Below are 17,071 nucleotides of genomic sequence, written 5' to 3'. Positions count from 1 at the left end.
CACACACACACACACACACACACACACACACACACACACACACACACACACACACACACACACACACACACACACACACACACACACACACACACACACACACACACACACACACACACACACACACGTCAGCATTTGCTTCATTTCATAGTACTGTCCATGGTGCTGAACCTTATTCGTTTTAGATGTTGACAAATGTTGCTTTACATTTAAGGGTTTCTATTCATTTTAGTGCACTTAAGAACCTCTGTAAGGCACGGATTTGATCCACATGGTGTCAGTGTCTCATAATGAAAGGCTTTGGTTGTAGATTTGGCCCTACCCCTTTCTGGAAGGGTTTGTTCACATCGGAAAGAGAAAGAGATGAGACCTCTAACATGATTTTGGACACCTCGTATATATTTGTACTTTTTAACCTGAAAGCATGGAATTTGCTTATATAATACATATTTGTATTTGGTGAGTTTCGGCAAAGACCCTTGCCTGGAGACGTCTTTAAAGATGGAACCCGAAGGACAAAAGCGGAGAATGGATTACTGGTGGGTTGCCCTGAGACTGTCGGTGTTGCTGTTTTTTGCAGAACAGGTTTCAGCGCAAATCAAATATTCAATTCCAGAGGAAGTAAAAGTGGGAACCGCTGCTGGAAATGTTGCTAAGGATTTGGGACTTGACATCAGTTCGTTGGCGGACAGGCGGTTCCGTATCGTTTCAGGATCAAATGATGGTCTGTTTGAGGTAAATCAGAACAATGGTGTCCTTTATGTCTACCAAAACATAGACAGAGAAGAGCTCTGCGATACAGTCGCTCCGTGTATAATTAACTTAAAAATGATGGTCGAAAGCCCTTTAGAAATACATTATGTGGGAGTTGAAATAACCGATGTGAACGATAATTCCCCCAATTTCCTAGATGGGGAGAAATTGTTTGAAATACCCGAGTCAACCATCCCCGGCAAGCGTTTCCAATTACCAGCTGCGAGGGACCCAGACGTTGCCGTCAACACTGTGAGTGTGTATAAATTAAACCACAACGAACATTTTAGTATGCAGATTAGAGAAAGAGGAGACGACAAAATACCATTTTTAGTTTTACAAAAGCCTCTCGATAGGGAAAAGCACTCCGAGCACAAACTGATTCTTACAGCTGTTGACGGCGGAAGCCCACCAAGATCAGGGACTCTTAATGTTACAGTGACAGTTCTTGATTCAAATGACAACCATCCAACATTTAGCCAAGAAGTGTACTCTGTAACGCTACCTGAAAACGTCGAGGCTGGAACAGTTGTGCTAAACGTTACAGCGACTGATGAGGACGACGGTGCAAATGGAGATATTGAATACTTATTTGGCGCTGAACTTGAGCCTCAAATGTATGATATATTTAGTTTGGATAAAGCCACTGGAGAAATTCGAGTTAAAGGTCACATTGATTTTGAGAATGTTAATGTTTACAAGATAGATGTCCATGCTACGGACAAAGGTCAGCCTCCAATGAGTACGGACTGTCGAGTAATCATCAAAGTGCTGGATCTAAACGACAACAAACCTGAAATAGAGGTGACATCCTTATCCAACACGGTTCCTGAAGATTCAAAGCCGGGTGCTGTTGTTTCTCTAATTAGTATTACAGACAAAGACTCGGGAATGAACGGCAGAGTTATATGTAGCATTTCAAATGATGTGCCATTCGAGTTAAAGCCATCATTCCAAGACAACATGTATTCTTTAATTACAAAACATAAATTGGACCGAGAGTCCGTTTCATATTATGCCATCACTATAACAGCCACTGACTGTGGTCAACCGCCCTTGTCCACGTTCAAAACTCTTAGCATTTTGGTATCAGACGTGAATGATAACAGTCCCGAGTTCTTGCATAATCCGATTGAACTCTATCTGACAGAAAATAATGAGCCTGGCAAGTCAATGTTTTCGGTTAGCGCATCTGATAAAGATTTAGACGAAAATGCTGCTTTGTCCTACCGAATAGTTAGAGATGGACGACATAACGATATGGCATCTTTCCTTAACATAAATTCAGATAATGGACATATTTCTGCCCTTAAAAGTTTCGACTTTGAATCTTTGAAAACTTTTCAGTTTCAAGTTGTGGCCATGGACTCTGGAACTCCGTCACTAAGCAGCAATGTCACAGTGAAAGTTTTCATTCTGGATCAGAACGACAACGCTCCTGTCATCTTGTATCCAGTCAGTGCTAACGGTACTGCTGAAGGCGTGGAGGAGATTCCTCGTAATGTGAACCCAGGACATTTGGTGGCTAAAGTGAGAGCCTATGATGCTGATATAGGATACAATGGCTGGTTATTATATTCCCCGCAGGAAGTTACTGACCACAGTTTGTTTGCGTTGGACCGCTATACAGGGCAGATAAGAACACTGCGTTCATTTACAGAGACAGACGAGGCTGAACATAAACTGGTCATACTGGTCAAAGATAATGGGAACGTTTCACTCTCTGCAACAGCTACTGTGATTGTCAAGGTTGTGGAGCCCAAAGAGGCTTTTGCTGCTTCTGGTGTTACAAGTGTTACAAACGATCAGGATGATAATAATGTAACATTTTATTTGATCATAACTCTGGGCTCAGTTTCGACACTTTTCCTCATCAGTATCATCGTGCTGATTATAATGCAGTGCTCCAAATCTACAGACTATTCATCCAAGCAATTACAAGACGCTAATTATGACGGGACATTGTGTCACAGCATCCAGTACAGATCTGGAGACAGACGGTACATGTTAGTTGGACCCAGAATGAGTATTGGTTCTACTATAGTTCCAGGCAGCAATGGAAATACTCTAGTGGTCTCTGACAGGAGGGACAAGTCTGGAGAGGTAAGGTCTATATGCATTTTTTATTAACGTATTTGATTAAATTGCCTTTACGGTTATGCTTAAAATATCAGATCATCTTTTATGCCATTTGAGACATTTTCACTATTTGTTTGGTTGTTGAGCCCGTCATTGTCTTCCCTCGTGGTGCTGAGTTTTATAGTCTACTATACGTGTGAATCACACGTTACATTAATGTGCAGTAGCTTTCAACAACCAATTATCTCTCTTCCGCAAAACCCGGGGAAAGAACGCACGCACGCACGCATGCATGCACACATGTGCCTTTATTTAAATATTCGATAACGCTTTACTTAAAGGTTGGGTCTATAATACATTATAATTGCATGGCATTACACTCGTTATAGATGTTTATCATCATGTATAACAACGTGATATTATTAGTGCTGGTCTTGCACTATATGCTCAGTGGAATGGCACATTATAACTAGCGTAGTTAGTTATAAGAGTCTTTGTTATACGTTGGTTTTCATAATTATAAACAAAACTAGTGTTATGAAGCATTACAAGTGCGCTATAATGCATTATAAATGTGATCATAATGAATTAGACCCGACTTAAGTAAAGTAGTTATAATTTGCTGTTCCACTGAGTTTATAATTCATAATGACTGTTCCACTGAGTTTATAATTCATAATGACCAGCACTTATAAATGATGTTATTATACTTCATAAACCTTGATATGAGTTGTTATGCATATGTATTCATATGTATTGTTATAATGCCTTATAAGTGCATTTTAATGCAATATACATGTGGTTATAACGCATTATAATGTTTTTACTGGCCTTAATATAAAGTCTTACCAAATATTCTATTGATAGCTGATTACTCTTTTGACGGATGTCCTGCTTAACAAAGTAATAGCTTGCATGCGTTTTTTTTCATCTTGATTCTTTCATGTGATATAGCATCACAGGCCACTTGATGTCAGTGTGGCATCGCATTTGTCACATTGGCTCGATTTTTAAGTCCTGCCCCATTCAAGGATGTTTTTTTCACACGTTGTGCGTGTAGAAAGAGATAGAAAATACATTACAACCAGGCAACAATAATGTTCACTATATTTTGTCAAGAATGCGTGGACCTATTTGACTTAGGATACTGCAATTGATTTTACATTGTGGACATCGGTGGATTGGACTGTCGTTGAAACCATGAGGGACGTAAAACAAAGGCCTAATATGGACTATTGGTGGATTCTACTGCTTTTCTTTCTCCTTCTGTGTTTCGAGCAGCAGGTCTCAGCTCAAATTAGATACTCTGTTCAAGAGGAAATAAAAATAGGATCAGTTGTTGGAAACGTGGCTAAAGATCTGGGTCTCGATATCAGCACATTGGCTGACAGACGGTTTCGCATTGTTTCGGGATCTAAGGACAATCTGTTTACCGTAAATCAGAACAATGGAGCCTTGCTAGTCCATAAGAACATCGACAGAGAAATAGTCTGTGATGGCAATGGTGCATGTTTAATAAACCTTAAAATAGTTGTTGAAAATCCTTTAGAGATTCACTATGTTAGTGTAGAAATTACTGACGTTAATGATCATGCCCCCGTCTTCCCAGGAAAAGAGCAGCGTTTAGAAATAGCCGAACATACTATGCCTGGAAAGCGCTTCCAAATCCAGGCTGCACGAGATCCTGATTTAGGGAAAAATACTGTTGGATCTTATAAAGTAAGTCAGAACGAACATTTTGAAATTGAGGTAAGAGAAGACGAATACAAAATACCCTTTTTAGTTTTAAGGAAAGCCTTAGATAGAGAACGTAAATCCAAACACAGTTTAGTTGTTACAGCAATTGACGGTGGTAATCCCCAAAGATCAGGGTCTTTAAATATCACTATCAACGTGCTTGATTCAAATGATAATCGTCCTGTGTGTAGCCAAGATACGTACACTGCACGACTGCAAGAAAATGCCCCACTTGGTGCTGTGATCATTAGAGTGAATGCGACTGATTTAGATGAAGGTGCTAACAGTGATTTGGAATTTTCTTTGGACAAAAATCTGAAGAGCAACGTGTACGATTTATTTGATTTAGACACTGTGAGTGGTGAAATTCGAGTGAAAGGTGAAATTGATTTCGAAGACACAGATGTATATAGATTAGACGTGCAGGTATCTGATAAAGGCCAGCCCCCTTTGACTGAAGATTGTAGAGTTATAATTAAAATAATAGATGTTAATGACAATGAGCCAGACATAGAAGTGACATCCCTTTCTGGTGTTGTTGCTGAGAATTCCAAACCAGGAACAGTGATCTCTCTAATCAGTGTCACAGATACAGACTCTGGTATTAATGGAAAGGTTATATGTAGTATCTCAGAAAATGTCCCATTCGAACTGAAACCATCATTTCAGGACAACATGTACTCGTTAGTGACAAAGCAGAGCTTAGATCGGGAAACGTTGTCTCATTATGACATCACAATAACAGCAACTGACTGTGGGCATCCTCCTCTCTCATCTGTGAAAACTTTAAGTATTCAGGTGTCAGATGTGAATGATAATAATCCAACATTTCCACAAAACTCTGTTAACTTTTACCTGTTGGAAAACAATGTTCCTGGTGCTCCTATATTCTCTGTAAGTGCTTTTGACATCGATTTGAATGAAAACGCAGAAATATCATACCATATAGCAAGAGGCAATGGCGCACAAAGTAATATGGCAAACTTTCTTAACATCAATTCGGAAAATGGACAGGTGTCCGCGCTGAAAGTTTTTGACTTTGAAACGTTGAAAACATTCAAATTGCAAGTTATTGCGACAGACTCTGGAACTCCGACACTAAGTAGCAATGTCACAGTGAACGTGTTCATTCTGGATCAGAACGACAACGCTCCAGTCATCTTGTATCCAGTCAGTGCTAACGGTACTGCTGAAGGTGTGGAGGAGATTCCTCGTAATGTGAACCCAGGACATTTGGTGGCTAAAGTGAGAGCCTATGATGCAGATATAGGATATAATGGCTGGTTATTATATTCCCTGCAGGAGGTTACTGACCACAGTCTGTTTGCTTTGGACCGCTATACAGGACAGATAAGAACACTTCGTTCATTCACAGAGACAGACGAGGCTGAACATAAACTCGTCATACTGGTCAAAGACAATGGGAACGTTTCACTCTCAGCAACAGCTACTGTGACTGTCAAGGCCGTGGAGCCAAAAGAGGCTTTTGCAGCTTCTGACGTTAACAATGCTTCAAAAGATGAAGAAGAGACAAATATCACCTTCTATTTGATCATAACTTTGAGTGCAGTTTCAACACTTTTACTCATCAGTATTGTTGTTTTGATTATAATGCAGTGCTACAAATCTGCAGACTATTCTTCAAAATATTTACAAGAGAAAGAATATGATGGGACATTGTGCCACAGCATACAGTACAGATCTGGAGACAGACGGTACATGTTAGTTGGACCCAGAATGAGTATAGGTTCTACTATAGTTCCAGGCAGCAATGGGAATACTCTAGTGGTCTCTGACAGGAGGCCTACATCTGGAGAGGTAAGGCAAGTTTTAACTGAATGTTTGTTTTTGTATGAGTATGCTACATTTTGACAGGTTTTCAAGGTTCATTCCTCACCATAGCTTTACTGACAATTAAGTGTGGTATGTGCCTGGTTAAGTTCCCTGTCAATGGTGTTGAAATCCATTTCACCTTGGTATGTGGCCATGTGCCTGAGGCCAACCTCGCTGTCCATGGTGCTGAAACGCAACACAAGCGTGTGTGTGTGTGTGTGTGTGTGTGTGTGTGTGTGTGTGTGTGTGTGTGTGTGTGTGTGTGTGTGTGTGTGTGTGTGTGTGTGTGTGTGTGTGTGTGTGTGTGTGTGTGTGTGTGTGTGTGTGTGTGTGTGTGTGTGTGATAGGGGGGGGGGGGATTTGTCAAGGAATTCAGTTTTTTATTTGTAAAAGAGGCACTAAGCTGCATGTCTCGTAACCCCTTTAACGATGTTATGGTTATGAAAAACACTTCCTTTGAAAACTGATTACCTTTAATGTTATGTTATTAAACAACAACACTGCAGCCATCATTTTCTAACAACCAATAGTGGGTGCGAACTCATTTGAACTTGAACTCGCATGATAGCTACCAGTTTACATACAACACTGTCAGGTTATTATGATTGCTCAGTCCAGTGAAAATCCAGTGGGTTAAAGATACTCAGAAAAGGCAAGCCATTCTGTTTAATGTGTATTGTTTTATGGTATGCTTTCTACAAATTAATTAAATATGTTTGTAGGCTATAGGCCTATTATCGCGCCTCTCTCAAATGCTTAAATATACATACAAATCTTTTGTGACATTTATTTTAGACAACATACATAAACACATTTTTGTGTTATATCACACAATTTATGATGAAACAGTTTATTGCGATTTTCCTTCTAAAAATAGCACTACAACATTGTTGTCTATCTCACAATGATATATCCACGAATCCACATGGGGTCACGGTTACATTAAGAAAGAGCTTAGCCTGTGGCTTAAGCCCTGCCCGTTTTAATGCTCTTTTTTTGTTCCGCTAGAATGAGAGAAAGGCGTTCGGACAAAACGTCATGTTGAAGCTGGACATGCATTTTACCATCGTTAAAACGGAGTAATGAAACATCACCTCACAAAAAGCTGCAGTTGTAATCTTTGGGCGGTGACGAATCTGTCATTGAGCTTTTGATAATTTCACCAAAGAACAAAGAGCGAGAATGGTGTCTTGCTGTGTTGTTCTGCTTTTCTCTCTCCTGTTTTGCCTCTTGGAACAGGTTCCAGCTCAAATAAGATATTCCATTCCAGAAGAGGTCAAAGCTGGCACTGTTGTTGGTAATGTTGCCAAGGATCTGGGGCTTGATGTTAGTACTTTGGTGCATAGGCGATTTCGCATCGTGTCTGGATCTAAGGAGGCTCTATTAGAGGTAAACCAGAACAATGGAATATTGTATGTCCATAAGAATATCGACAGAGAGGAGCTCTGTGACAGCAATGGGGCTTGTTTAATAGAGCTGAAAATTGTTGTAGAAAATCCACTTGAAATTCATTATGTCAGCGTGGATATTACAGATGCTAACGACCATTCGCCCACATTTTCAGAGAGTGAAAAGGTAGTTGAAATTGCAGAGAATACATTACCAGGAGCACGATTTCAGTTACCGGGTGCCCATGATCCAGATATAGCAATTAATTCTATCCAGCGGTATAAGCTTAGCCAAAACGACAACTTTCAACTCGAAATTAGAGACAGGGGAGAGGATAAAATACCATTTTTAGTCTTACAGAGACATTTGGACAGGGAACAGAAATGTAACCATAGTTTGATTCTTACAGCCATAGATGGAGGGAGCCCACACAAATCAGCAAATCTCAATATTACCGTAAATGTTCTTGATATTAATGATAACAGACCCGTTTTTTCCAAAGAAGTTTATTCAGTGACGTTACGAGAAAACGTTGATTTTGGTACTGTTGTAATAAGCGTCCACGCAACAGACTTGGACGAGGGAATAAATGGCGATGTTGAGTATGCATTTGGCAGTGATATGAACCATAAAATATTAGAGCTGTTCTCTTTGGAAAAAGAAACTGGCGAAATTCGTGTCAAAGGAAAGATTGATTACGAGACCACTGATGTTTATAAATTAGATGTCCAAGCTTCTGACAAGGGTCAACCTCCGATGACAACAGATTGTAGAGTCATAATAAAGATTGAGGATGTCAATGACAATAAACCAGAAATAGAAGTGACATCAATCTCCAACACTGTTCTAGAGAATTCAAGACAAGGGACGGTAATCTCTCTCATTAGCGTTACTGATATTGATTCCGGCCTAAATGGCAAGATTATATGTAGCCTGACAGATAATGTGCCATTTGAATTAAAGCCTTCATATAAGGAGAATATGTACTCATTAGTGACAAAAGAAACGTTGGACAGAGAAAGTGTATCACATTACGACTTCACTATAACAGCAACTGACTCTGGTCAGTCCCCTCTCTCCTCATTCAAACTCATGAATATTCAAATATCAGATGTGAACGACAACAGCCCACAGTTCCAACAAAATCCTCTTGAACTGTATTTGTTAGAAAATAATGCACCTGGTGCATCCATATATTCGGTTAGCGCATTTGATGAAGACTTGAATGAAAACGCTGCAATATCCTATCATATAAAAAGAGAGAGCAGTCAGAATCATATGGCATCTTTCCTGAATATCAATTCTGATAATGGACATATCTCTGCGCTGAAAAGTTTTGACTTTGAAACTATTAAAACGTTTCAGTTTCAAGTTGTTGCCACGGACTCTGGAACTCCGTCACTAAGCAGCAATGTCACAGTGAACGTGTTCATTCTTGATCAGAATGACAACGCTCCAGTCATCTTGTATCCAGTCAGTGCTAACGGTACTGCTGAAGGTGTGGAGGAGATTCCTCGTAATGTGAACCCAGGACATTTAGTGACTAAAGTGAGAGCCTATGATGCTGATATAGGATATAATGGCTGGCTATTATTTTCACTGCTGGAAGTTACTGACCACAGTCTGTTTGGTTTAGATCGCTATACAGGACAGATAAGAACACTTCGTTCATTCACAGAGACAGACGAGGCTGAACATAAACTGGTCATACTGGTAAAAGACAATGGAAACGTTTCACTCTCGGCAACAGCTTCTGTGATTATCAAAGTTGTGGAGCCTAAAGAGGCTTTTGCAGCTTCTGATGTTAAAGGTGCAGCAAAAGATGAAGAGGAGAACAATGTGGCTTTTCATCTGATCATAACTTTGGGCTCAGTTTCAACACTTTTTCTCATCAGTATCATCATGTTGATCATAATGCAGTGCTCCAAATCCACGGACTACTCCTCCAAGCAATTGCAAGACGCAAACTATGACGGAACACTGTGCCACAGCATCCAGTACAGATCTGGAGACAGACGGTACATGTTAGTTGGACCCAGAATGAGTATAGGTTCTACTATAGTTCCAGGCAGTAATGGGAATACTCTAGTAGTCTCTGACAGGAGGCGGGCATCTGGTGAGGTAAGATCATTTCTTCATAAACGTATGTCTCTGTGCACCAAGTATTTGTATTCAAACATTGGGATTTTGCGAGCACACACACAGGCTGCGGGAAAGTGATTCCCAAACCAGGTGTTTTGAGGGGCGCTCGTTTTGGTTCAGGCGTGCCTGAGCAGTCTCGCGATTGAGGCTGGGGTTTATTTGAAAACAACTGGTTTGGGAATTGCTTACACGTAAACGAAACCAAGGATATATTAAAGAAGGAGGGTACACTTCTAAGCCTTCTTCCTCCTCACTGTGTGTGTGTGTGTGTGTGTGTGTGTGTGTGTGTGTGTGTGTGTGTGTGTGTGTGTGTGTGTGTGTGTGTGTGTGTGTGTGTGTGTGTGTGTGTGTGTGTGTGTGTGTGTGTGTGTGTGTGTGTGTGTGTGTGTGTGTGTGTGTGAGAGAGAGAGATGTAACAGCAGTAGTGATGTAGTTGAAGTAGTTATTTCCACAACATTCTAGTTTTTATGCCTCAGCTATATGGTCACGTCAGTGGGAAATGAAGACATTACTTAGGCTCTGTTGGTGTATAGTGACACCGTGAGGACACATGCAACACAACTCATCTTGTTTGCCAGCCTTTAACTTTAAGAATTTGCATCCATGTTAACATAGTACTTACACCTAACTTTTCCCCCCTTCATTTTACCTTTAATTTAACCGGGCACTAGGCAGGCATTTATCTCTAATCTAAACTGAAAGTAAAATGTGCAAAGTACCACAACAATAGGCCTATCAGATCCATGATAATACAGTGCGAAGAGGAATTCAGCACCATGGACAGCAACAGTAAGCAGAAGGGGAAAGTAGTAATTTTGTGTGTTGCAGCAAACCAATATTTTATTCAATACTAATAGCAGCGGTGGTGAAATGTCTGTAGCCTATATGTTTTATGGTTGGTTGCTGCTTTTGCATTCATCTTCTGGCGTGTATATTGTTTCATGTTATTTCAAGTGTCCTCATTTTCATCCTCTGTGTGTCAGTGCTTTATCATACAAACTCTACATTGATTTGGCCCTCCCCTTTTTGAGCATTTTTTTGTTCAGTCTCGAAAGCAGAAGGTGCACAGATTTGAGCTAAGCATTAGATTCAATGCAGTCGGGTTTTCTGCTTTGTAAATATGAGCTTCTTTGGCTGGGGAATTTGCCAATAATTATAACTCAATTGTGCATTTTTTTTAATGACAATGGGGATCAACTACCTAACGCGCAGTAGGGAGTATTGGCGGATTGTTTTTCATTTCTCTTTGTTAGTCTGTCTCGGAGAACAGGTTTCGGCTCAGATAAGATACACTATTCCCGAGGAGGCGAAAGAGGGATCTATTGTTGGAAATATTGCGAAGGATCTTGGGCTAGACGTCACTTCTTTGACTAACCGACGTTTTCGTATTGTCACTGGATCTAAGGACTCTCTTTTTGAGTTAAATAGGAATAATGGTGCCTTGTATATCCATAAGAATCTCGATAGAGAGGAGCTTTGTGAAGGTAGTAGTGTTTGTCTGATGGAGCTAAAAATTGTGGTCGAAAATCCCCTGGAAATACACTATGTTGGTGTTGAAATTACCGACGTGAATGATCACGCTCCTAGTTTTCCAGAGAAGGTGCAAGAAATTGAAATAGCTGAACACACATCTCCAGGAACACGATTTCAGCTCCATGCTGCCCGTGATCCCGATGCTGGGACGAATTCAATCCGCACTTATACATTAACGGCAAATGATCACTTTGATATTGATATTCGACAAAGTGATCACGATAAAAAGCCATTTTTAGTGTTGAAAAAGTCATTAGACAGGGAGCAAGATAACAAACATTTGCTTGTGGTTACAGCAGTTGATGGGGGTAAACCTCAAAGATCGGGTATTTTAAATGTTTCAGTGGTTGTACTAGATAGTAATGATAATCGCCCTGTCTTTAGTCAAGATACATATCACGCTCAGATAAAAGAAAATATTCCAATCGGTACAGCTGTGATTCAAGTGAATGCAACTGATCCAGATGAAGGGACTAACGGTGAAGTTGAGTACAATTTAGGGAGAACCATGAGGCGAAAGATCTATGACATTTTTGAATTGGACAGATTAAAAGGAGAGATTAGAGTTAAAGGAGAAGTGGACTTTGAAGATAACGAAGTTTATCAACTAGATATCGAGGCTTCTGACAAAGGGCAACCTCCATTAACAGTAGAATGTAGAGTCATAATAAAGATAACGGACGTAAATGATAATAGGCCAGAGATAGAAGTGACGTCACTTTCAAATATAGTATCAGAAGAATCAAAGCCTGGCACAGTCATTTCTCTCATCAGTGTGACAGATAAAGACTCTGGGGTCAATGGAAAGATTATTTCTACCATATCCCAAGGCGTGCCTTTTGAGTTAAAACCAGCATATAAGGAGAACATGTATTCAGTGGTCACTAAAGGACTATTGGACCGAGAGGCAGTATCGCATTATGATATAACAATTACAGCAACTGATTGCGGTCAGCCTCCTTTGTCCACATTGAAAACTCTAAGTATTGAAATATCAGATGTAAATGACAACGGTCCACGATTTACCCAAAATCCTTTAGAGCTTTACCTGCCAGAAAATAATGCCGCTGGTACATCGATATTTTCGGTAAGCGCCTCAGATAATGACTTGAATGAAAATGCATTAATTTCATACCACATTCTTAGAGAAGGTAGCCAAAATGATATGACATCTTTTCTGAATGTAAATTCTGATAATGGACACATTTCAGCCCTAAAAAGTTTCGACTTTGAAATTATGAAAACATTTAAATTCCAAGTAGTGGCCACAGACTCTGGAACTCCATCACTTAGCAGCAACGTCACAGTGAACGTGTTCATTCTGGATCAGAACGACAACGCTCCAGTCATCTTGTATCCAGTCAGTGCTAACGGTACTGCTGAAGGTGTGGAGGAGATTCCTCGTAATGTGAACCCAGGACATTTAGTGGCTAAAGTGAGAGCCTATGATGGTGATGTGGGATACAATGGCTGGTTATTATTCTCCCTGCAAGAAGTAACTGACCACAGTCTGTTTGGTTTGGACCGCTATACAGGACAGATAAGAACACTTCGTTCATTCACAGAGACAGACGAGGCTGAATATAAACTGGTCATACTGGTCAAAGACAATGGGAACGTTTCACTCTCAGCAACAGCTACTGTGATTGTTAAGGTTGTGGAGCCTAAAGAGGCTTTTGCATCTTCTGATGTCAAAAGTCCAATACAAGACGAGGAAGAAAATAATGTGACTTTTTATCTGATCATAACTTTGGGCTCAGTTTCAACACTCTTTCTCATCAGTATCATCGTGTTGATCGTAATGCAGTGCTCCAAACCCACAGACTATCCTTCTAAGCATTTACAAGAGACAAATTATGACGGGACACTGTGTCACAGCATCCAGTACAGATCTGGAGACAGGAGGTACATGTTAGTTGGACCCAGAATGAGTATTGGCTCTACCATAGTTCCAGGCAGCAATGGGAATACGCTAGTGGTCTCTGACAGGAGGCGAACATCTGGAGAGGTAAGACCTGTTTCAATATAATTTCCTCAGAGGCTTGTGGATCAAGAACAATATAGTTTCCATGGGTAACGCTAGTGTGATTATAAGCATAAACTGGTCATCTCTACTGGCATTGCTTGCTTTTGCTTTGTCGCTCTCCATGGTACTGAAATCCATTGTTAATCCCTTTTAACAGTAGAAGTTATTCATCAAATTCTGGTTGATGCATACTTTGATTCTTCTTTTGTTGAAGTGACTTTTTACCACACTGGATCCACATGGTGTCAGTGTTACATCGGAAACAAGCGTTGTGCATTCAGCAGATGGCCCTGCCCCTCTCGGAGAGGCAAGTCGTTTCACGTGGAAATGAACAGATAATACTCGCATGCATTTTGAAGAACAACAATTTTACCTTATCCAGCTAGGAAAAATGACGGTTATCACATCTGTGGAATACCCTTAATCGACAGGAAAGTATCCAGGGCCGTTCCCTATTGTGAAGGGGGGGACAAAGGCGCAGAATGGAGTACGGGTGGGCTTCTCTGTGTTTGGCCCTACTACTGTGTTTCTCGGAGCAGGTTTCAGGTCAAATTAGATATGCTATTCCAGAGGAAGTAAAAGTGGGATCCGTTGTTGGAAACGTTGCCAAGGATTTGGGACTTGATATCAGCACTTTGAAAGAGAGGCGTTTTCGAATTGTCTCTGGGTCTGAGGATGACATATTCGAGGTAAACCAGAACAATGGATTCTTGCTTGTCCGCAAAAACGTTGACAGAGAGGCGCTCTGTGATGGTAACGGCGCCTGTGCAGTTGATCTAAAAATTGTCGTTGAAAACCCCTTGGAAATCCATTATGTTGGAGTGGAAATAACAGATATCAATGACAATTCGCCCACATTTTCCGACTCAAATGTAGAAATAAGACTAGCGGAAAACAAGTTACCAGGGGCAAGATTTGAACTTCATCCTGCCAGAGACTTGGACGCTGGATTGAATTCTGTTCGTACATACAGATTAAATCAAAATGAACATTTCCATTTAGAGATTAGGGATGGCGGAGAAGGAGAAAAGATCCCTGTTCTTGTTTTACAGAAAGCCCTGGACAGGGAACAGAATATTAGTCATGCATTACAGCTAACGGCATTAGATGGCGGTAATCCGCCCAAATCAGGTACATTAAACATTACTGTTACAGTGCTAGATATTAATGATAATCAACCAGTGTGTAGTCAAGATGTGTACTCAGCCACTATAGAAGAAAATTCTAATATTGGAATGGTTGTATTGGTGATCAACGCATCTGATGCAGACTCTGGTTCAAATGGGGATGTAGAATATACACTTGGGAGAAATCCCAAGAAACAAGTATATGAGCTTTTCCAACTGAATAGCATAACAGGGGAAATACGTGTTAAAGGGCCAATTGATTTCGAAGAAAGTGAAGTGTATAGACTGAATATTGAAGCATCTGATAAAGGTCAGCCTCCTATGTCCACTGAATGTAGGGTAATTATAAAGATAAAAGATGTAAATGATAACAAACCAGAGATAGAGGTGACTTCACTGTTGGATACAGTGCCCGAAGACTCTAAACCAGGGACAGTTATTTCTCTCATCAGTGTTACAGATAAAGACTTTGGCCTTAATGGTAAAGTAATATCTAGTATATTGGAGAATGTGCCATTTGAGTTGAAACCCTCATATAAAGACAATATTTATTCTGTTGTCACAAAAGAGCCATTGGATAGAGAGTTAGTTTCCCATTATGAATTTACAATAAAGGCTTCTGACTGTGGCCAGCCTCCACTCTCCAATGTAAAAACGCTAAGCATTCAGATATCAGATGTAAATGACAATAGGCCAGTGTTCTCTAAAAATCCATATGAATTTTACATATTAGAAAATAATGCCCCTGGTGCTTCTATATTTTCTGTAACAGCTTCTGACAAAGACTTGAATGAAAATGCTGCTATATCATACCACTTTGTTCGAGGAGAAGGCAAACAAAACCATATGACACCTTTCCTTAATATACATTCTGATAATGGATTCGTTTCAGCATCAAAGGGCTTTGATTTTGAGACTCTGAAAACATTCCAGTTCCAAGTTGTTGCCACAGACTCTGGAACTCCATCACTAAGCAGCAACGTCACAGTGAACATGTACATTTTGGATCAAAATGACAATGTTCCAGTCATCTTGTATCCAGTCAGTGCTAACGGTACTGCTGAAGGCATGGAAGAGATTCCTCGTAATGTGAACGCAGGACATTTGGTGGCTAAAGTGAGAGCCTATGATGCAGACATAGGATATAATGGCTGGTTATTATTTTCACTGCAGGAAATTACTGACCACAGTCTGTTTGCTTTGGACCGCTATACAGGACAGATTAGAACACTTCGTTCATTCACAGAAACAGACGAGGCTGAACATAAACTGGTCATACTGGTAAAAGACAATGGAAACGTTTCACTCTCAGCAACAGCTACTGTCATTGTCAAAGTAATGGAACCCAAAGAGGCGTTTTCAGCTACTGATGTTAAAAGTTCTGTAAAGGATGAAGAGGAGAACAATGTGGCCTTTTATCTGATTATAACTTTGGGTTCAGTTTCAACACTTTTTATCTTCAGCATAATCGTTTTGATCATAATGCAGTGCTCTAAATCTACAGACTATTCTTCTAAGTATTTACAGGACACCAATTATGATGGGACAATGTGCCACAGCATCCAGTACAGATCTGGAGACAAACGCTACATGTTAGTTGGACCCAGAATGAGTATAGGTTCTACTATAGTTCCAGGAAGCAATGGGAATACTCTAGTGGTCTCTGACAGGAGGCGTGTATCCGGAGAGGTAAGACATGTGTTCACCTAATGTGTTTTTACCTTTGTAGTGGTATGTTACATGTTGTGACGTTTTAAAGGTCTCTCGGTTCTTTCCTCATATAGGGCTTTATGTTCGCTGTCCGTGGTGCTGAAATGTTCCTCCTTCGCTGTCTATGGTGCTGAAAGGCAGCACAGAGGAAGTTAGGAATAATTGCTTTCGTTTGTGTTTGTACCATGTTTGTCTTTTGTCATGAAGTATATGGCTGTAGTAAGTGACATGACTTCTTCCGGCTAATGAAGACCAGATATGTCACATTTTTAGCTTTTAATTTCCCTTTAAATAACATAACATATTTTTGATTACAAGTAGTTGTAATTCAACTATAACTGTTCAAAATATCAGTTCTTATTATCTGAAAATCTATTTAAATTACATGAAATTCTAAATCCCGATTTTGAAGTATTGAATTTCCACTAGTTATTTCGAAATATAGTTAAACAAACATATACAACTAAAAGCTATTATAACGATGAATCTCTCTCTCTCTCTCACACACACACACACACACACACACACACACACACACACACACACACACACACACACACACACACACACACACACACACACACACACACACACACACACACACACACACACACACACACCCCCACCCACACACACCCCCACCCACACACACACACACACACACACACACACACACACACACACACACACACACACACACACACACACACACACACACACACACACACACACACACACACAC

General features: G+C 40.3%; 3 protein-coding genes across 3 annotated transcripts; all 3 read left to right on the top strand.

Moving 5' to 3' along the window:
* Positions 1-528: 528 nt before the first annotated feature.
* Positions 529-2,883, top strand: LOC311033994 (protocadherin alpha-8-like; the record flags this gene model as incomplete). Its single annotated transcript, XM_084041732.1, has 1 exon — positions 529-2,883. The coding sequence occupies one exon, from the start codon at positions 529-531 to the stop codon at positions 2,881-2,883; it is 2,355 nt and encodes a 784-aa protein (XP_083897858.1).
* A 1,176-nt stretch (positions 2,884-4,059) lies between these two features.
* On the top strand, positions 4,060-7,485 carry LOC311033993 (protocadherin alpha-3-like; the record flags this gene model as incomplete). The annotated part of the gene is made up of 3 exons (XM_084041731.1): positions 4,060-6,392; positions 6,510-6,585; positions 7,411-7,485. 3 exons carry the CDS (start codon positions 4,060-4,062, stop codon positions 7,483-7,485), a joined length of 2,484 nt encoding a protein of 827 aa, XP_083897857.1.
* Positions 7,486-7,584: 99 nt separating this feature from the next.
* LOC311033992 (protocadherin alpha-3-like) lies at positions 7,585-16,575 on the top strand (the record flags this gene model as incomplete). The annotated part of the gene is made up of 4 exons (XM_084041730.1): positions 7,585-8,304; positions 11,873-13,474; positions 16,147-16,308; positions 16,537-16,575. 4 exons carry the CDS (start codon positions 7,585-7,587, stop codon positions 16,573-16,575), a joined length of 2,523 nt encoding a protein of 840 aa, XP_083897856.1.
* Positions 16,576-17,071: the final 496 nt, after the last annotated feature.

This window comes from Gymnoscopelus microlampas, assembly GCF_963454915.1.
Source record: "Gymnoscopelus microlampas genome assembly, chromosome: 18".
Lineage (NCBI taxonomy): Eukaryota > Metazoa > Chordata > Actinopteri > Myctophiformes > Myctophidae > Gymnoscopelus > Gymnoscopelus microlampas.
This window is presented reverse-complemented; position numbering and strand designations above follow the sequence as displayed.